General features: G+C 46.3%; 1 protein-coding gene across 2 annotated transcripts in view; it reads left to right on the top strand.

Moving 5' to 3' along the window:
• Positions 1-21553, top strand: part of UNC45B (unc-45 myosin chaperone B) — a 70943-nt gene extending 49390 nt beyond the window's left edge. For both annotated transcript variants that reach the window (XM_048824270.2, XM_048824271.2), the window contains exons 7-20: positions 2088-2256; positions 2638-2808; positions 3482-3653; positions 5300-5600; positions 6200-6294; positions 7038-7179; positions 7644-7784; positions 8617-8744; positions 9419-9485; positions 12063-12176; positions 12285-12400; positions 17842-17959; positions 18893-19048; positions 20754-21553. In XM_048824270.2, the coding sequence (XP_048680227.2) occupies positions 2088-2256; positions 2638-2808; positions 3482-3653; positions 5300-5600; positions 6200-6294; positions 7038-7179; positions 7644-7784; positions 8617-8744; positions 9419-9485; positions 12063-12176; positions 12285-12400; positions 17842-17959; positions 18893-19048; positions 20754-21020 (2157 nt within the window). In that variant the 3' untranslated portion in view covers positions 21021-21553. The remainder of the gene's footprint in view (positions 1-2087; positions 2257-2637; positions 2809-3481; positions 3654-5299; positions 5601-6199; positions 6295-7037; positions 7180-7643; positions 7785-8616; positions 8745-9418; positions 9486-12062; positions 12177-12284; positions 12401-17841; positions 17960-18892; positions 19049-20753) is intronic.
• Positions 21554-22120: the final 567 nt, after the last annotated feature.

The raw sequence follows: 22120 nt of genomic DNA, 5'->3' as shown, positions 1-22120 counted from the left end.
TCCCACAAAGATACAGATCACATTTACCGTTAGAAAATGTTATGAATGTTCCCTGTGCCCGTGACTTCTGGCACATCTTTTGAAGCAGCTGTGCTTCCGAGGGCTTTCATCTGTCACACAGGTCACTGTACACTGAGTCCATGGATCTATGTGCAGGCTGTAATGTGTACTGCCCTAAACAATACCTGATTGATTACAGAGCCGCCATTGTGGTAGCATTATTATTTACAGTAACTCCTCGCTTAACATTGTAGTTTGGTTCCTAGAAAATGCTACTTTAAGCAAAATGATGTTAAGTGAATCCAATTTCCTCATAAGAATTAATGTAAATTGGGGGGGAGGGCTAGGTTCCAGGGAATTTTTTTTTGCCAGACAAAAGACATTATATACATATACAATGTAAGGTTTAAATAATTTTAAACAAACAATTTAATATTGGACTCCCCAGTGATTGTGAAGCTTGGTTGAGGCAGGGGTGTAGTGGGGTCGGGGCACGGGAGCTTGCCCTGCTCCGCCCACCCGGCATTCCAGCTGGGGAGTTGGGTCGGGGCATGGGAGCTTGCCCCGTTCCACCCACCCGGTGCTCCTGCCAGGAAGCGGGGTCGGGGGCTTGCCCACTCCCTGGCTGGAATGCCGGGTGTGTAGAGTGGGGTAAGCCCCCGCACCTCGACCCTACTCCTCGGCAGGAATGCCGGGCGGGCGGAATGGGGCAAGCCAAACAACCTTATAACTGAACATTGCGTGACTTTAAACGAGTATGTTCTCTAATAGATCAGCAACCTAATAATGAAACAATGTTAACTGGGACGACTTTAAGTGTGGAGTTGCTGTATTTGTATTATTGTAGCACTGAGGATGCTTTGTTATCACCGAGCAGGACCCCATTGTGCTGGGCGTATGACAGTCTCCCTGGGAAAACTGCAAGTATAAAATACAGATGATTAAGTCCTCCCTTCTAGCCAATCCCTTGGCTGGAAACTGCTCTCTCTAGTTGTCTCCCCTTCAGGATCTTAGTAGGACAGAAACTTCTCCTATAAATGCTAATGTGAGGCAGGAAGTAAAAATATAAAAATAATACATAAAATCTATAACAATAAAATAAAATACAAAATGATGGTGTCTAAATTAGCCGTTACCATTCCAGAGAGGAATCTTGGAGTCATTATGGATAGTCCTCTGAAAACACCCACTCAATGTGCAGCCAAAAAAGTCCACAGAATGTTGGAAATCATTAAGAAAGGGATAGATAATAGGACAGAAAATATCCTATTGCCTCTATATATAAATCCATGGTACACCCATATCTTGAATACTACATGCAGATGTGATCACTCCATCTCAAAAAAGAGATACTGGAATTGGAAAAGGTTCAGAAAAGGGAAACAAAAATTATTAGGGGTATAGAACAGCTTCTGTCTGAGGAGAGATTAATAAGATTGTGACTTTTCAGCTTGGAAAAGAGATGACTACGGGGGGTGGGGATACGATAGAGGTCTATAAAATCATGAGTGGTGTGGAGAAAGTAAATAAGGAAGTGTTATTTACTCCTTCTCATAACAAGTACTAGGGGTCACCAAATGAAATTAATAGGCAGTAGGTTTAAAACAAACAAAAGGAAGTCTTTCTTCACACAATGCACGAGTCAACCTGTGGAACTCTTTGCCAGAGGATGTTGTGAAGGCCAAGACTGTAACAGAGTTCAAAAAAAAACTAGATAAATTCATGGAAGATAGGTCTATTAATGGCAGGGATGGTGAACCTACCCTCTGATTGTCAGAAGCTGGGAATGGGCAACAGAGAATGGATCACTTGATGATGACCTGTTCTGTTCATTCCCTCCAGGGCACCTGGCATTGGCCACTGTCTGAAGACAGGACACTGGGCTAGATGGACCTTTGGTCTGACTCAGTGTGGCCATTCTTAGTTCTTACGAAGTACCACTCCCTGTGCTTGTACTGCACAAATTCAATATTCTACTGTTATTTCGTTGCCCATGCCACGTGTGAATTGTGATGAGTGTGAAATGTAAATTGCTTTATGTAGATAATATGAACTAGAACACTGAATCCTATCTTTCATCTGGGCAGGCCACAGCAATCCTTCACCTCCTGGGAATTGATAAAATTTGCATGTGGATGGCTGTGGATAACGAAGAAATCTCTATGGCTGTTTGCAATCTCCTACAAGTCATTACAGACTCCTTATCAGGGGAGGGAGAGAAGGAGCAACATGGGAAAGAAGCAGCTCTGGTGCTGGGTAATTAATTCTATGTAACCACTGAATGATGGCAGAGATGTGAAGAGATCTAGGGTTCCCATTGCACTGAACAGTAGATCCACCCACAGGCAACTAAAAGCAGAATTTGCAAACACCAAGGCCAGGGGTCTAGGCCACATAGTATCCAGCAACAAACACTGTTAAAAACACCTTTATTCAGAAGACCTGTAGGCCCCAGAACCATAATTAGCATACGCAACCATAATGCTTTTCAGTACGTGTATGAAATTGACACGTTGGCTAGGACACAGCCCCATGTATGTTCTAATGAAATAACCATTCATAAGTGGTATTCAGTAGGGTAATCAGCCTTCAAAGTGCCCTTTCTTTTAACCGGCTGCTGCCTTGTCTTTTGTGCAGACACGAAGAAGGATTTGAAGATGATCACAGTGCACCTGCTGGACATGCTGGTCAGTAAGAAGGTGTCTGGGCAAGGTCGGGACCAGGCTCTCAACCTGCTCAGCAAGAACATACCAAGAAAGGATCTGAAAATCCACGACAACTCTAGAACCATCTTCGTCATTGACAGTGGTGAATGCCCTTTCCCCCCACCTAGACTTGAATGTGTGTCATGTGCAGCAAAACTTCCCAAGCCGTCCTCTCTTAGGGACACTTAAAATCATCCCCATCTAGAAAAGTAATCTGATGTGGTGGGATGCCAAACTCTGGATATTATTCAAACAGGAAGAACTTATTGTGGGGTTTTTTTTAAATCCTGTTTTGGGGGGGGTGGGTTGAGGTGGGCTCCACTGAAACACTTCAACCCTAACACCTTCTTAACGAAGACTTATGGAAATTTAATCCAGAATCTCCTCTAACATTTCAAAGCCCCTCTTCCTCATTGCAAGGCCTTCATACCACTAATATCAGCAGGTTTTGGGTCTCTTTAAATAAAGCACAGATCCCGTTGATGAACAAGTACTGTGAAAAAGACAATATTATCTTGCCCATAATGTTATGACTGCTGTTTAACAGCTCAATTCTGCAAACTTTGTTGTCATGGGTAGTCTTTACTTGCATCAGTAAATCAATTGCTTACGTGTTTGTCTAAGGGTTAACAAGATTGTATTAAGTTAATTTACAGGCCAGATGTCAGAAAATATTGCAATCTGTACAGTTTGGTGCAGGAGAATGTCTGCTGCACAGTCCATAAATTTGATACATGCCTGTCCTCTCTAAAAGCCCTATTAATTCTGTGTCCCAGGTCTAAAAAAGATCTTGAAAGTCGTAGGCCAGGTTCCCGAGCTTCCCAATTGCCTGCCCTTAACGGAGAACACCCGGATGATCACTTCCATTCTCCTGAATAAGCTGTATGATGACCTGCGATGTGATCCCGAGCGAGACAACTTCAGAGAGATCTGTGAAGAGTACATCAAGTGAGTTAGGGTGGGGACAGACACCCAGAAAAGCAAAATAGAGCTCCAGGACCTGGGATTGGATCAGATGCTGTGTAATGCTTTCAGATTCTTAGCAGTAGGGACTAGGCCAAAATAAAATGTGCCCTATGTCTTATTCTTCCACTGTAGTTAAAAAGCTCTTTGCAGGCTAGAGCTCTTCAAGGGAGGAGGCAACCAGAAAAGCTCTATGTAGGGAGGGCGCAGTCATGCCTCCCCCTCTGGCTCGCAGGGAGGCCACACCGCCTCAGTACGTCACCAGGTGTAGCGTCCCGGCCTTTGTAACAGGGTTAATTCCCCATGGTCAAGAGGCCCTAGTCAGGGTAGAGCCGATAAACACTCTATAGCGCTAATCCTTACGCAGGGGAGCGCTGGGAAAACAGGCAGGGAGGCAGCCACCCCAGGGGTGGGATGGCAGGGGAACGCAGGCCCGCCCGACTCCACTGCCTTCCAACCCAGGGCCCTACCAGTAGCGGGGTGTCCCACCGCCAGGTCAGCGGGGATCTTCCTGCAACACACCAACCGGCTGTTAAGCCACAACACCATCAACTAAACCTCTGGGCTACTTCTTACCCAAGTTCCAGATCCGGCTCCATGGTCTCCAGTTCCTCAGGTTTGTCAGAGTATTCGGCCTCCAGCTCCAGGCCACCACCTGGCTCGGCGGCAGCAAGCAGGGCACATCTGTCTCCTTCCCTGGCTCGGCCTCTACTGGGCTAGGGCCTCCGCCTTTTGTACTTCCTACCCCACCTTTCAACTTCCCGTGGGAGGGCTGGGCCTGGCCAGACTCCGCCCAGCTGGGTGGAGAAAGTGGTCCCTCCCCCTCTGGCTCAAAGGGAGGCCACACTGTCTCATGACACACTGAAGGGTTCAACAGATTGATAATGGAAACTCTGAGCCTCTCCTCTTCAGGCTGCCATTAAAATCTAGCCTACAAGCCACGGCACAGTCATCCATGACTGAATGCAGGCCCGCTTCCGAGTGACGTAATCCGCATCTTGCACTTACATAGTGCTTTTCACCCATACCTCTGCAAGCACTTGAATGGTGGCTTAGCATTTTTAATCCACAGATGGATAAACGGAGATACAGGGAGGTGAAGTGCCTCACTAAGGGTCACACAAGTCAAGGGTAGAGCTGGGAATAGAAACCGGGGCTGACTCCCGGTCTGGTGCTTTCCTCCGCTGGGCCACAGTGTAAGTTTCTGTTCTGTTCTGAGTGAACCTGTGTCCATGTTATCCAAATAACACAGTCTGGCAGTTGGTGCAAAGAAAAGGACTCCCTTTATCTTTTTGGGTAAAGAAGTTAGAGGGTATTCTATCGCCATAGTTCAGAGGAGGTTCCTCTACTCATGGATGGGGTATTGTGGGAAAACTCACATGGCATTTTCCCGCAACTGTTCCTATCTTGTGGCTAAAAATAAGGGGCTGTTCAGAGTTGGTCGCTGTGATAAAAGGTGCTGGACTACATCCCAGTTTGGAAATGGAGCCATATTTAATAGAGGATGGGGGCCACAGCGCGTGGCCCTCAAGGAAAGAGACTGGTAATGCACCAGAGGCTCTGGCAATAACACTGCAGTCTCCCCCTCTAATCCCACCCCCTGCTAATTTTTTTTCTGCCGCCCCCTATAGGAGCAAGGTTGATCCTCAGGACATGGATAAGACTCTCCATGCCATCCAGACAGTGTCTGGGATCATGCAAGGGCCTTTTGACTTGGGCAACAAGTTGCTGGGCATGACGGGTGTCATGGAGATGATGGTGGCTTTGTGTGGCTCTGAGAGAGAGATCGACCAGCTGGTGGCTGTGGAGGCCCTCATCCATGCCTCCACCAAGCTGAGCCGGGCCACCTTCATCATCACCAACGGAGTGACGCTGCTGAAGGAAGTCTACAAGAAGACCAAGAATGAGAAGATCAAAATTCGAGCTCTCGTGGTGAGTTTTCAGTCCTCAGCCTGCTCTGCTACCTGCCAGCACTTTATCATCCTGTCCTAGGAAGAGCTCTACCTCTGTACCCATTCCAGGGGATGGATTCAATCTAGGTTGGCAATGCTGCAAAGGTCCGCTGCTCAGCCAGGGTACTATCTGGAAGAGCTTGCACTAGCGTTCCTCCTCGAAAGAGTTTGGGGAAGGAGGAAGACATGGCAGCTTGCAGGTCTCAGCAGAGAACAAACTTTGTAATGCAACAAGACTCCTTGTGTCGGCCATCTTGGCTTCCTCTCCATGAGGCAGTGGAATAGCAGTGACTGCTAGATAAAGTTGAACCGCTGTGTCAAGTTTCTTTTAAGGCTTGTGCGTGGGGACTAAAGTCTTTTCATTCATATAATGGACAGTGAATGGAGGCCGGGCTTCAAAAATATAAATGGAAAACCTGCTTAGAGCAATACAGAACTTTGTTTGCTGTAATCTGTATCAGTTTATGTGGAAGACAGTTCCTTACCTTTCTCTTAAATTTCAGCTAGACTTGAGGCTGGCGCTGAGAATGTTACATATTCCTGTACCTAGCTACATAGTCTCCTTTCAATCTCTCTAAGGGTCTTTGCAAGCTGGGATCAGCCGGAGGCACTGACTATGGCCTGAGACAATTTGCTGAGGGATCCACAGAAAAGCTGGCAAAACAGTGTCGAAAGTAAGCAAAACTGAAAGGTGCTCTTGGGATTCTTCACCTGTTACTTGTGTTCCACTCCTTTCTTTCAAGAATATTTCTCAATACCAGCTCTACTGGGGAGGTCCTCAGATACATAGTAAAAAGAAAAGGAGTACTTGTGGCACCTTAGAGACTAACCAATTTAGTCTCTAAGGTGCCACAAGTACTCCTTTTCTTTTTGCGAATACAGACTAACACGGCTGTTCCTCTGAAACCTGTCAAGATACATAGTACTTTCCCTCAGTTGACTAAAAAGTTGTCTAACACTGAGACACTGATAACATCTAGATGATACTGAACAGAGGTTCCTAGCATTTCAGGAAACATTTAGGAATCCATGTCTAGAACTCTTATACCCCATTTTCTGTTTCCCCGCCCCTACTTCACCATTGTTAGCAACCAAATCCATCTGGTTCCTCTCTCACTCTCCAGCTAAGAAACCAAAGAAGATAACCCTATTGCCTAAAAGGTATAATATATTAAAGGTCTCTCTTATAAAATGCATAAGTACATCCCCACACCCAGATTCCCGAGGCGAACTTTGTATCCAAAGATAACTTTCACCATTAGGATCCATGGTTTCCTGAGTCTGCTGCATGGTGTCTAAAGATGCTGGTAAAAATAAAGCACAGTTCCCCAGCACCCCTTTGGGGTTTTGCCTCTTCCTGTCCTGTAAATCTGTTCTCATCATTCAGGTAAAATGATGGAGCCTTTGTCTCATTCAGGTGGCTGTGCAACAGCAGCATTGACATCCGCACCAGGAAGTGGGCTGTGGAAGGTCTGGCATACCTAACCCTGGATGCAGACGTGAAAGATGACTTTGTGGAAGATAAGCCAGCCCTGCAAGCCATGTTTGAATTAGCGAAGGTACTGTCTCCTCTCCACAGCCCCTTGCCACGCTAAAATAATCCCCTGTCTTCTGCCTCCAGCCTTGCAAACATTGCATGGGTTGATAATCTTGATGGGCAATCTTGAAGGTGACAAAGTGGTGGGGGGGGGGGCGGTGTTACCATCATTCATGAAATGATATGATGCCTCTTAATGTCCCACCAGGCTGGTGAGTCATCCACCAGCTGAACGGTACCTTCCTTCGGAGTGCTCAGTATGTTACTTACCTCTTGCAGCATTGCCTATAAGTAACTATACATCCTTAACATGGTGATAATGAAGTGCAAAGACGTCAAGTAACTTGCCCAAAGCTGCACTATAAAACCCAGGACAGAATCCTAAACAGAGTCCTAAACCCCATACTCTTCTCCAGCCGCTACACCACACTACCAGTGGTCCCCTCAACATCCCAATCCAGTTTAATGTTTCCATTTACTGTGTAGACGAGTGACAAGACTATCCTGTACTCTGTGGCTTCCACGCTGGTGAACTGTACCAACAGTTACGATGTCAAAGAGCTGGTCCCAGAGCTCGTGCAGCTGGCGCAGTTTTCCAAACAGCATGTGCCCGAGGAGCACCCCAAGGTAGGTTGTTTGCACCCAGGACTGCCGACCCCCTACATCTTCTCCTCAGATGGTGGGGATTCCAGAACCCCCACAACAATCCTTCTGAGAAGTGCTGTGTCCCCAGCTGCTTCATGGGAAGGCTTAGCTGTGGGCTCCACAGAGTAACATTGCCCATCTCCTGCAGTTCAGGTTTTTACATGTTGAGCTGCACATCCTGGGGACTAAAGGAAGATACAGAATATTTAAAGTTTAAGCAGTGCTTTCTTTCATTATACAGATGCCTCGAGGCCCCAAAATGAGACTGGGACCCCCATTGTGCTAGGTGCTGTACATCCAGAAAGTCAGTTCTTGTCCTGAAGAATTTACAAGCTAAACACGTAAAACAAAGGGCAGGGGGAAACTGAGGCACAGGGAAGCAATTTGCCCAAGGTCATGAGGCAGGTCAGTGGGACTAGCAACAAGGTCTCCTGAGTCCCAGTCCATTAGACTCATCCTGCCTGCCTACCTGAGGAGACAGGATCTAACCAGGCAGCAAGCCGGGGTGTGAATGTCCAGCACAGCAGCTTGCCCCCACAGTAACGCCCTGTGTGCACACTGGTGCTGGTCACTAAAAGCTCCAGCGTGAGCAGTCATGTACCTCAGTTTGAAACAGGGAGTAGTTACTGCATACCGCAGAACTCTTAGTGCGCCATGCCAGCGCCCAGACGGGGCCAAGCTGTGCAGTCCAGCTTTCTCCGCAGTGCAGACATGGCCTAAGTATGTGACTGTATATGCAGCCACCACCCCTTCGATTAGAGACTCCACCCCGCTCATGGGATCCCTGCTCATTCTTTTCTAATGCCCCTTTCAGGACAAGAAGGACTTTGTTTTGAAGCGAGTGAAACGGCTGCTGAAAGCTGGCGTCATTTCTGCCCTGGCCTGTATGGTGAAGGCTGATAGTGCCATCTTAACGGACCAGACCAAGGAGCTGCTAGCCAGGTATACCTGCCTCATGCAAACACACACTGAGGCCAGAAGCGGCATATCTAGCACTGAGGCTGCATAGGGCAGCTGTTTGGGTAATCACTATAGGTGATCTTACACGAGAAAACCTTCACTTAAAACCTAACGCGGGGGCCCCACTACATTTCACAGCTCAGTTTCAAGCCCAAGTGGCTTAAACTTCCAAGTCACAGAAGAAACTGGTTTGGTTGCAAATGTATTAACCACTGAGCCACATTAAAGCTCGTCATGCAAAGCGCAATTTACATTATGTCAAAAGAAAACTGCGCGTTGTGGATTCACACCAATGAGCTCTGCTAATAAAAGCTAAAGGTGGCAGCAGAGGAAAATGAGTTTTTACAAACATCTAAACGTTGGTCCTGAGACTAACTGACCGTCTATCACTAGGCTGCAGTTTGGATTGCTAATCTGACAAAACTTTAGACAAATCTAATGGAACAGGGAGGAATGGAAGAGGATCAAAGATGTTACAGTTCTCTAATTTAGGGTGTTGTTGCACTGTATTAAAACTTCGGTATCACTGGGGAATATACCTGCTGGATGTAGTACTATTCACTGAACATCAGCCACTCGCATCATAACAGAGTGAACAGGTGGGATGTAGTCTCTTTGCAGATCGGTTTAACTGAGCAATGCTGGTTTTTTTGCAGGGTATTCCTTGCCTTGTGTGAGGATCCCAAGGACCGTGGTACCATTGTAGCTCAAGGTGGTGGAAAGGTAACTGGTGATCATTACACCTTTAGAATATTCTGAAACAGATGTTCACAGTTAGCAATGTCCAGCCGCTCCAAGCCATCCGGGGGGAACTGTCCTCATTTAACACGAGCCATGGGGTGCCTAAACTAATTATACGTACTGTTAATGATCTAAAACCTTAACCCCTTGAAAAAAGGGAAAGTGGACAGCCTGGTTATGGTTTTTAACTTGAGCATGCAGGAAAACTAAATTCTCCTTGGAGGGCTTGCACGTGTCTGTTCCACTGTAGGTGTCTGGGTGCCCCAGGGCACAGTTGTCAGAGAGTTTTTTCCCTTACAGTGCTGCTCTTGGAACTCTTAATGAGGCCACCGCTCCACCCACTCCGCATCACTGCCGCGTCACGCACAGAATTGCGGCTGCCTCCTCCACCCCAGTCTTCAGGCCCCTCTCCTGATGGCCTGGAGGCTTTGTAGTAAACTTTGGCGGAGGAGCCCGGCTCTAGAGAAGTCCAGGATATGCTGCTGAATAATAGGAAACCACCAACTCATCAGTTGCCAGGAGCTGTAGCTTGCCTTATGCTATCGCAAAAGCATAAATGCAAGGACTTACTCTGTAAAAGAAAACGGGTGAAAGGATCAAATAAAAGGAACCAATTACATGGCTGTGTCTAGAGTCATAGCATTGTAGGGAACTACGTGTACTGGAGTTTGGTCCAAACTGAAAGGGATTTTCCCTGTTCTTGCTTCTATTCAGCACATGCTGACCTTAAAACATCAAGGACTGGCAATTAGCACTATCAGAATACACCTAAGGGCTATATCAGCATTGTGCCCACATGTGGAGAACCGTTCTCTCCATTCCAGCCCGATGGCTGTAAGATTTTTAAAGGGATTGGACAGACTGTTCCTGCAGGTACAGAGCCCTATTCCACCATGGAGCCTCAGTCTAGTCTTAACAAAGCTGATGAGTCCCCCCGCCACCTTGAGCCTATAGTGACTTGCTCTGTTGCACCTTTAGATGAAGGAAGGTAGCGTTTTTTGTTACGTCATTATGTCAGCCAGGAGAGTGGGGGAGTTGAGGGCTCCAGTACCTGATCCTCCATATGTGGATTTCTATGCAGACCAAGCCTACCTTTGTCCTCACCCAAGTTTTCTTACAAAAGTGGTCTCCACTTTTCATATTAACTAAGCAATTTTCTTACCGACCTTCTTCCCAAAACCTCATGGTAACAAAGGGAAGGAGAGACGACATGCTTTGGATGTTAGAGCTTTAGCATTTTATCTGGGATGGACTAAACCTTTCAGGTCTTCCTCTCAACTGTTCATTATATTTGCGGACAGAATGAAGGACAGTCCTCTTTCCATGCAAAGGATTTCATCGTGGATATGCAGTTGTATTCAACTGTGTAACCAGCTGGCTACCATGAAGCCACCAAATAGAGTTCAGTCATTCAACTAGGTCCCAGTGACCTCTCGGGCTTTTCTGGCTAGCACGCTCATATTGAATGCTTGCAAAGCGGCAACTGGTCGTCCTGTCATGCACCAGCACGTAGCAAGAGGCAATCTCTCAACAATCTAGAGACAATGCTAAATTTGGATGAGTGGTCTTCCAGTCCCCATTCAAACAGACTCCAAGCCCACCTCCAGAGGGGACTGCCTGTGAGTCACCTACAGTGGAATGGACACGTGCAGTCACTCGAAAAACTGTAACTGTTGTTCAAGGACACGTGTCCATTTCACAACCCGCCCTCCTCCCCTTCTGGGTCTTTCTGGTAGGAAGGAACTGAGGGGGTTCGGGGCAGCTCAGCCCTTTATGCCTGTGTGCGAGGCAGCAGAGGGCACTCAGGCTGCCCCAACAGATACCACTGGAGTGCACAAACACCTACAGTGGAATGCATGTGTGCAACACAACTTGACAAACAAAGTTATGGAAAGGTTAGTAACTGTTGTTTTTTACAAGACCAGCCTTCTCCCCAATATTTGAAATATATACATCCATACCCTCCCCAAACAAACAGCAGGGATCCAGGATTCAAATATCTGCCCTACCTAGCTGCCTTGTTGAGTGCACTACGAGCAGATTTGCTGAATGAGATGGCGCTTTCGTTTTCTTGCATCCTCTTAAGAGATGACGTTTCCTAAAGCGATGCTTGCTGGGATCCAATCACAGGTAGAGCACGTTAGCATTTATAACTGTGCTATAAACTCCAAAAAGTAGCGCCTCGACCAGGCACATCAGTAATGATTTCCTCTAATATCTGCTGGCTCTTGCATCAACCAGGAATCCTGTTCTACTGCGCAAGAGAAGTTGTCATTTGGGCTGCTGTAACGCTGACCCTTCAGTCATGCCCCATGCGTGCCACCAGTCAAGCAATGACAATAGTTGATAGCAACTGAAATAGGCTGTGGGCTCGTGTGTGGGTATTTGACAACACAGAAATATGAGATCCAATGTGCTCTACAACTCCGAATTTTATTTGTCCACTAAATTTGGACAAAACTTGACTCTTCCAGAGACTTTTCTGTAATAAGCACAAGTAACATAAAGACAATACTGTAAATCTTTTCATAAGCCTACATTCTTTGCTGTCTGTAATAGGCCCTGATACCTCTGGCACTAGAAGGCACAGACGTTGGCAAAGTGAAGGCTTCTCATGCTCTAGCCAAAATTGCTGCCATTTCCAATCCAGACATAGCATTCCCAGGAGAGAGGGTAAGTAAATGCAATTTTCCCTTGAGGCATTTTTGTGATAAACCAATGGAAACGCACAGAGATCCAGAAAGATCCAAAGAGTGACACTCCAGTATTCCCTACTTTTAGGTGTATGAGGTGGTCCGGCCGCTGGTCAGCTTGTTGAATACAGAGAGAGACGGGCTGCAGAATTATGAGGCTCTATTAGGTCTCACTAACTTGTCAGGAAGAAGTGACAAACTCAGGTAAGTTACAATGGTTTTGTCACCTTTTCCCCATACTGCCACTTCATCAGATCATAGACTATCAGGGTTGGAAGGGACCTCAGGAGGTCATCTAGTTCAACCCCCTGCTCAAAGCAGGACCAATCCCCAATTTTTGCCCCAGGTCCCTAAATGGCCCCCTCAAGGATTGAACTCACAACCCTGGGTTTAGCAGGCCAATGCTCAAACCACTGATAAAGCCAACTCTCCTTTCACGGTGTGTCAGAATCGCTCCGGAAATGGCCCACACAGACCAATGACTTGGTGGCTGGTTATTAAAGTGTTTGAAGATTTTTTTCCCCCCCATTAAAATTTTTAACCTTCATCCAAAAAAAATGTCAAGGAAATTTGAGTTTTTGTTGGAAAGCTAAAAATTTGTTTTTCTATGAAAACTGAAAAATATGAAGATATTTTTTTAAAGAGTTAAACTACTCAGAGCCACTCTTCATGTGAAACTCTCTGTGATGTTTTTTCACCCAACTCTAGTCAGTTCCATCCCAGGAGCTGGATTCCTACTGGGGAACAATGCTACCATTAAGTAGTAACATGAGACCAGCGGAGGGGAATTCTGTTTAATGTCTCACTCTAATTCTCATGGCATGTTTTGTCAATATACCTGGGTTATCCACCACTTCAAATAGTCTTTCTCAGTTTAACAATCCCATGAGCCATCCAATCTCCAGGGAACGTTTTTAAACATCTGTAGATCTTTGCAGCTCTTGGTCACCAGTGGCCAAAATTTCTAGCCCTCTGACACTCAATGGTGGTCTGTTGTATTAATACAGATGGAATAAGTGAGCCCAAAGAATCAAAGATGTTAGCTTGACCCTGTCGCTGTCCAATGTTAAACAGTTTGATATACCGAGACGTCAGCTTGCTTAGTACCATGACACGCACATCAGTAAATATTCTTTTAACCTGTTATTAAAGATATACAAAAGAAAGAAAAGCAGTTAAAGCATTTGAAATGGAAAGTATTAAATAAGGGATTCATTTTAACACCATCCCTTGTTCCCTTTCTCTTTAACTGAAGAGTTTTTAAGGAGAAGGAAAAAAAACAAACTTGTTTGACAGCCTTGAAGATGTTTGCAGTGTTGTAGCCATGCTGGTCCCAGGGTATTGGTGAGACGAGATGGATGAGATAATAAGATACTGCCTCACCCACCTTGTGTCTCTCTCTAGGGTGGTAATAACGGTCCTGTGCCGGTGGGGAAGAGAAGAAGTTAGTTGAGAAGGGCTGGAAATCCTGCTGCTGTTAAAGTCCGGTCCGACTTCCTTTAAGACTAAACAAGACAGACACACCCCCCAGGGGGAAGAGAAAAGAGCAGAACAGATAGAAAATGCAGCTTCTATCTCTGGTGTCGGCTCTCACTTGCAACTTCCCTGCTGGAGAAACACAGGCCCGGCTCAGTGTCTGATCAGCCACTCCAGGACCTGTATCAGCATTGGGCTATTTAGGGCATTGCTTTTAGCTGCCTTTTTCTGGTCACAGGCTTACAGCAGTGCAACAAAATATGCAGTCTTGGCCAGACAAGCCAGACTCTTATTAAGCAGAAGGCAAAAGGAGAGGGATAGGAAAGAGAAGAAATTAGGTGGGGAAGGAAAAAATCTTTGGGGGGGAAGGACGGGGAATAACAATGTCACAACCCAGGGGGTGCTTGGGCCCCGTGGAGGTGGTGGTGTCATCTGGCTCCTTCTCTCTGACCAGGACATCTTTCAGGATCAGGATGAAGAAGATCTGGGGACCCAGGAGACAGTGGGGTTGGCAACAATGATGGGGATGCTCTCCCCTTCCACAAGGCTGGTTAGCTGGCTGAGGGGTAGCTCCGTCCATCCATCTTGGCTAATTTTCTCCCAAAAGTCTTTTCTCTTGTTAAGAGGGAGTGGCTGGCGGAATAGCCGCCCCCTCGTTATTTTGTTCACCAATTAGGCCCAATTTTCGACACACCAATTTTGGTTTATTGATTTCTGAGCTCCCACGTTTCTCGCTGACCAGGCATGATCTTAACACCCTCCTTGAGTTATAGCAGGGGGCCTTTAGGTTTGCACTAATCTCGTTTTTGTCTCCCTTTCGCACTTTTTCCTGTCAACGTTTATTGTTACGGGTGATTGTGGCACTTTATGAACTTTCTCACAGTTGAGCTCAAAATTAAGGTAAACGTTTAGGCCCAATGATCATAACAGGTCTCATCGCCCTCCTGCTACCCCAAACTTTTGTTTTTGTGGTTGAATTTATTTCGAGGAGGAACGAAGGAGAAGTCTAAAGTACTGGTCCTTTAAGATTAGGGGAGGAGCAAGAACATAGAGACATACTTGCAAATCTGAAGGAAAGTCTGGGACAGTGGAACACAAGTGTATCCATACTGCGTCACTTAAGGGTGTGTTTGCATGATGCATAGCTGCTTGGAATAGAACAGGTTGAAAAACAAAGGTCCTTAAAAGAAACTAAGCTATCTGTAGATCAGGTTTCTGTCCTTGCAAACTGATGTGGCGAGTACCTGCTCCCCTTCTGAATGCACTTTCATGGTCCACTGGCAAAGTTCAGGGGCAAAGAAATTCAATTATAAATAGGGCTTCTGATTTTAGGTTTTGGCCAATAAACCCCAATAAAATACCCCCACTACAAAAAGAATGAAAGTGATATGTATCTAATAAACACTGGAAAAGATGACTATTTATGTTGACTTCACCTCTTTCCCAGTGCAGTTTATTTATATAGGTTCTGTTCCTGCTCCCTGCTTTGTATCTAAGGGCTCACCTACACAGAGCAGTAATGAGGACCACTGGGGTCTGATTTCTAAACCGCACTAAGGTGTTGTGCATTAATTGATCCCTGTAGACCCTGCTGGTGTGCACTAAAGGTTCCCTAGTGTGCTTTAACATTTGAAACGGTATTATGTTAAAGTGCACTGGTGAACACACGCAATCAGTGTTATACCAGGGGTTCAATAACAACGATACAAAGCTTAAACTAACATGTAAGTCATTTTTATACTTTAATTTTTATGATATGTAAGTCCTAGTTACTCAAAAATTTTGGGAAGCACTTGAAAAATATCTTCTCATTATCCAAGAGAGCCCAGAAAACCACTGATATTTGGACATCTACATAAAACTTAAATTACTAAAAATAAACCCTGAAAAACAAAGCCTTAATTATAAGGAATACCCTACACTTCTCTCTCATCCTGAAGAGGCTGTCCTATCTCAGTGCCTGATCAATCAATCATTTTCCCTAATATTGGCTTGTCTTTACATTAGCTTGCTCATTTTACTGGGAAGATGAGCAATTGCTGAGGTCTACTGTTTGAATTTTATTCTTTCAATTTGAACTCACGCAGAACTTCAGGACAGTCTCTAAACAGCTACAGTAGTTACTTCTCCAGCTCTGCAAAAGGGACTTTGAACTCCACCCCTGGCTAGCATGGAGCATTCTTCATCAAAGACACATTCCGTCTCTAAACACAGGGTATTAACAAGGTGTTAAGTAATATAAAGAAAATGGAGTTCTGACTGTTTACCCAACAGCTAAAGATCATGAGATGTTACGCTACTAGAACACTATGTAATCAAGATCAACCTGCTCACGAAAGCTCATGCTCAAATAAATTGGTTAGTCTCTAAGGTGCCACAAGTCCTCCTTTTCTTCCTGCATGATTGGCATTGAAATGACCTGAAAATTATTCCTGTTATAAGAAGGAAGGGGCAGATAATCATAGAATCATAGAATATCAGGGTTGGAAGGGACCCCAGAAGGTCATCTAGTCCAACCCCCTGCTCGAAGCAGGACCAATTCCCAGTTAAATCATCCCAGCCAGGGCTTTGTCAAGCCTGACCTTAAAAACCTCTAAGGAAGGAGATTCTACCACCTCCCTAGGTAACGCATTCCAGTGTTTCACCACCCTCTTAGTGAAAAAGTTTTTCCTAATATCCAATCTAAACCTCCCCCACTGCAGCTTGAGACCATTACTCCTCGTTCTGTCATCTGATACCATTGAGAACAGTCTAGAGCCATCCTCTTTGGAACCCCCTTTCAGGTAGTTGAAAACAGCTATCAAATCCCCCCTCATTCTTCTCTTCTGCAGGCTAAACAATCCCAGCTCCCTCAGCCTCTCCTCATAAGTCATGTGTTTCAGACCCCTAATCATTTTTGTTGCCCTTCGCTGGACTCTCTCCAATTTATCCACATCCTTCTTGAAGTGTGGGGCCCAAAACTGGACACAGTACTCCAGATGAGGCCTCACCAATGTCGAATAGAGGGGAACGATCACGTCCCTCGATCTGCTCGCTATGCCCCTACTTATACATCCCAAAATGCCATTGGCCTTCTTGGCAACAAGGGCACACTGCTGACTCATATCCAGCTTCTCGTCCACTGTCACCCCTAGGTCCTTTTCCGCAGAACTGCTGCCTAGCCATTCGGTCCCTAGTCTGTAGCTGTGCATTGGGTTCTTCCGTCCTAAGTGCAGGACCCTGCACTTATCCTTATTGAACCTCATCAGATTTCTTTTGGCCCAATCCTCCAATTTGTCTAGGTCCTTCTGTATCCTATCCCTCCCCTCCAGCGTATCTACCACTCCTCCCAGTTTAGTATCATCCGCAAATTTGCTGAGAGTGCAATCCACACCATCCTCCAGATCATTTATGAATATATTGAACAAAACCGGCCCCAGGACCGACCCTTGGGGCACTCCACTTGATACCGGCTGCCAACTAGACATGGAGCCATTGATCACTACCCGTTGAGCCCGACAATCTAGCCAGCTTTCTACCCACCTTGTAGTGCATTCATCCAGCCCATACTTCCTTAACTTGCTGACAAGAATACTGTGGGAGACCGTGTCAAAAGCTTTGCTAAAGTCAAGAAACAATACATCCACTGCTTTCCCTTCATCCACAGAACCAGTAATCTCATCATAGAAGGCGATTAGATTAGTCAGGCATGACCTTCCCTTGGTGAATCCATGCTGGCTGTTCCTGATCACTTTCCTCTCATGCAATAAATTAAGAACTAGATAAATTCATGGAGGAGAGGTCCACCAATGGCTATTAGCCAGGATGGACAGGGATGGTGACCCTAGCCTCTGTTTGCCAGAAGCTGGGAATGGACCACAGGGGATGGATCACTTGATGATGACCTGTTCTGTTCATTCCCTCTGGGGCACCTGGCACTGGCCACTGTTAGAAGACGGGATACTGGGCTAGATGGACCTTTGGTCTGACCCAGTGTGGCCGTTCTTATGAAGGGATGGCTGGAGGAATGACTGGTTTTTAAATTAGTGAGAAAAAGTGTCATGGTTTAGATGGAGAGAGCTTGTTTTTAAAGGCTTTCCCTGCCGCCTCCTGTCTGCGGGCTAATATTTCATGGCAAGCACATTGTAGCACGTGCTGTGACCATATCTTTCTGCTGCCCTTTAATTCAGGCTGAAGATAATCCGAGAGAAAGCCCTACCAGACATCGAGAACTACATGTTTGAGAACCACGACCAGCTCCGACAGGCAGCCACAGAGTGCATGTGCAACCTGGTTGTCAACAAAGAGGTAGCCGTTTTCGCTCTGCATGTAATTAGACGGTGGAACTCATTGCCACAGAATGGGGGAGGCCAGGAACTTGGAAAGATTCAAAGAAGGATTGGATCTTTGGATGGGTAACAAGAATATCTAGAGCTATAATAGTTAATGCCAAACAATGTTTTGGAAAGGATAATAAACCGTCCTGCGTCAGGGCTTAAGCCAGCCTCTATTAGGGATTAAGCTGACACTCACTGGGGAACAGATTATCCCACATTTCCCCACTGTGGGGCTCCTTCCACTTTCCTCTAAAACATCTGGAGCTGGCCACTGTTTGAGACAGGATACTGGACTTCAATGGACCACCGGTCTGATGTAATTCCTTGATCAGCGGTGGCCAACTTGAGCCTGAGGAGGAGCCAGAATTTACCAACGTACGTTGCCAAAGAGCCACAGTAACACGTCAGCAGCTCCCCATCAGCTCCCGCCCTGCTCCCAGCGCCTCTCACCCACTGGCAGCCCCGCCAATCAGTGCCTCCCCCTTCCTCCCCCACCTCCCGATCAGCTGTTTCGTGGCATGCAGGAGGCTCTGGGGTGGGGAGAGGGAGGAGCGAGGGCATGGCAGGCTCAGGGGAGGGGGCGGGAAGGGGTGGAGTGGGGGCAGGGCCTGTGGCAGAGCAGGGGGGGCCAGGGGCAGAGCCGTGAGCCCCCCCCCCGGCCCGTTGGAAAGTCGGCGCCTGTCGCTCCAGCCCCGGAGACGGTGCCTGTACAGGGAGCCACATGTTAACGTCTGAAGGGCCGCATGGGGCTCCGGAGCCCCAGGTTGGCCGCCCCTGGCCTAGATGCTTTAATACGCGTTTTCTATTATGTATTTATATCCGACGGTTTGTGAAACTGCTGCTCCAGTATGAATCCCATAAGCCTGGCAACTCGCTCCCCATTTTTGCCTTTCATTCTGTTGAGGTTCAAGAGCGCTTTGTGGCCGATGGAAATGACCGTCTCAAGCTGGTCGTGTTACTGTGTGGTGAGGACGACGTGAAGGTCCAGAATGCAGCGGCAGGAGCCCTGGCCATGCTGACAGCAGCACACAAGAAGCTCTGCCATAAAATGACCCAAGTGGTAAGAGGAAAAATCTGATGCCCAAAACACTAAACAGTCTCAACAAACGCTCAAAGGCAGCCTGGGAATGTTGTAAAATTCTGATCAAAGGATTTTAAAGAACTTCTACAGCGACAAATTTAAGTATTTATGTGAGATCCTAGGGAAAGCAAATATTTTGGCGTATAAAACCTTGCATGTTTAAGCTAACTGTCTAATTTAGTGACTTCCAACAGGGAGTGACCTACTACAGCTGATTTGAAACTCCCTGCCCCAGGTTCATCTCCTGTTATTTTTTCCAAGGACTAAAACAGCCTTTTTCACCTCTCTGGTTGGGGACTTGTGGTAGCAGGGTCTGTCCCTGTGCGCTCTCATGTCCAAAACCTATGGTTGGTGTAACCCCCAAGATCATTACAGTCCAGCGTGGCAAGGTTCTGGGTTTATTTATCATGTCAGTGGCTAATTTTGATGTATGTTCATTTTTTCCCCATTTTTATTGTTTTCAATGTTCGCTGCTGTAGGAAACTGTTGGGAGGTCAGACAATTAATACCAGTAGATGTTGAGATTCAAAAAGTTAAAGCTCTAATGCAGTGAAAACACAAATTGATGTAAGGCACTTTGATTTGTGTATTTTGACCTGTGATGTTGGCAAATCCTTAAGTTCTCAAGCAACGTTTCTCTTTGCCTAGCTGTATAGTTTGATTGCTAGCGATGGGAATATTTTTTCCATCTGTGTGTGTGCGGTGAAATCAATGTCTACCAGTGCTTACTGATGATCAAATTCTTCCAAGCCGACCTATAATGTATATAAGACAGGGTGGACCCACTGTACCTACAGTTCCTCCTCAACCAAGTTGTTGGTTTTGTAGTTAGCTTATTTTATTTTTATTTGTACTTGCTTCGCTGCACACAATTTGTATGTATTCTGGGGCTGCCCCTCCTCCTTTCGTGGCTGGCGCCTCCTTGATGCGCGCACACACACCTGTCAAGGGCGTCTTCGTTTCCCGGAGGCTTTTTTCTCTTTTTCAAGGCTATGCCCCAAACCCTGGGTTTTAAACCCTGTCTGACTTTTGTAAAACTGGGATAACTCAACCCCTCTGAAGTATGGAAGTGAGACTAAATTCATTGGTATAGATGACGTGCTCAGCTGCAACAGTAACGAATACCACAGTAAAGTCTATTTAAAAAAAAAAAATCACCCCCCCAACCCACCATTTCAGCTAGCTTTACATTGTGATGGAACCATGCAAAACGCTGACCTCTGTCTGTATGGTGTCCACACAATAAAAACCAGGGTCCAAACCTTGGATTCAGGTTCCGTTACAAAGGTGGATACAGCCCGGCCAAAGACTGGGAGGGCAGGTGCTGCTGCAGATCTGGATGCAGGTAGCCCCAGAGCAGTTTGTGGAAGCCCTTCACTCAGCCAGCACAGCACCTGCCCTTACCATGCAAGGGCTAAGTATTCAGAAATTAACTGTGGAAAGGAACGTAGTGCTTGTTATGCGAACTGGTGGCAGTTCTCACTCCCAGACGACAACTTGTCTAGGAATTGAGGCCAGTTTTCATGCACTGGAATCAACCTGTTTGCAGACTCTCCTTTTCCTAAATTGCTACTTTCACCCCCTTGAAAAGTGCCTTACCTAGAGGCAAACTACCTTGCACTTCAATGATTTCCTCTGCTGTAGAAAACCTTTTTTTAAATTCACAGCTTTTTCTTCCTTGCAGACAACCCAGTGGCTGGAAATCCTGCAGAGGCTCTGCTTGCATGAAAAGCTGGAGGTCCAGCACCGTGGGCTGGTGGTTGCTTACAACCTGATCAATGCAGACCAAGAGCTGGCCAAGAAACTGGTGGAGAGTGAGATGCTGGAGATCCTGACACTCGTTGGTAAACAGGCAGATGACTCCAAGAAACAGCATGTCATCAATGTGGCTCGTGAGTGTCTCGTGAAGTGCATGGACTATGGGCTGATCAAACCTTTCTCCCAAGCATGAGACCCCACGGCAATGGCAGCCTGTTGAGAGAAACCAAACAGAAGGGGAAGGCACATGGAAGGTCTACAAATCTACAGGATCCACAGAAGGAAATTCAGTTTAATTGCCAAGGCTTTGCTGAGCACAGGGTATACTCAAATTTATTTTTCCCCAGGCATAAAGATAAAGTCATTCCTAGACACTGCAACCTGTAGTGCCAGGATTCCATTGCTAGCCATGAACGCAAGTTCCACCATAAAAGAATCAATCCATGCAATGCAGCCAACTGCTGCTGGTTCAGGAAGTCTCAAAAGTTTAGGGCAAGATCGAGGTTCCAAGTAGCCTTTCTTGATGGAAAAAATCATGTTTTATATTTCAGCAGTTCCAACTGAGGTTAGAAGAACAGAGGTGAAAGGCTGAATTGTCTCACGTCACATTCATAAAGGAGTTTGGTTTTTTGAAAATATTTGATGTTTGTATTACTGGAATGCAAATGTTTAGTGTGAGAATATTGGGTGGATTCTCCGTTAATAAATTCTGTACTTTGTTCTGTGTGAGTTCCTTCAATGTTGCATGATCTCTGTTTGTTTGTGAGTAGTGAGTAATTCATGAGACCCTTTCTATGAAGTGCCTGTCAGCCGACCACTCTATCTACATAGCAGTGAATCTCAGAAATATGGCACAAAAACCAACTCTCACCTTGCAGAAAAACGTTTCAAAAATTGCCAGTTCTGTTCAGATGGATGTGCAGGGACATCACATAGCCCTGCAAAGGCAGTTAGGTTGCTCTGACATGACCATAACGTGCCAGTAGCACGAATACGACTGCGTGCAATTACGGTTTGCAGGAATATTCTCTCACTTTTCTCTATTGTGGCAAATTGCCGGCACTACTATGATGGGTCTCGCGCTTTCTGTTCTTGGGTGGGGGTTCAGGGCATCATTTCTCGCCCCTGAACTGGGGTATTAACTGCCCCACTAGTCTCCTAGAGGAGGGGAGTGGAGAGGGAGGGACACGGGCCCGCCCTCTACGCCGGGTCCCAGCCCAGGGGCCCTAGGGATAGCGGTAAACCACTAGATCTAGTGGTTCCTTCCCCTGGGCTACTTCCCTCTCCTGCCCT

Source organism: Caretta caretta, chromosome 17 (genome assembly GCF_965140235.1).
Source record: "Caretta caretta isolate rCarCar2 chromosome 17, rCarCar1.hap1, whole genome shotgun sequence".
Taxonomy (NCBI): Eukaryota; Metazoa; Chordata; order Testudines; family Cheloniidae; genus Caretta; species Caretta caretta.
This window is presented reverse-complemented; position numbering and strand designations above follow the sequence as displayed.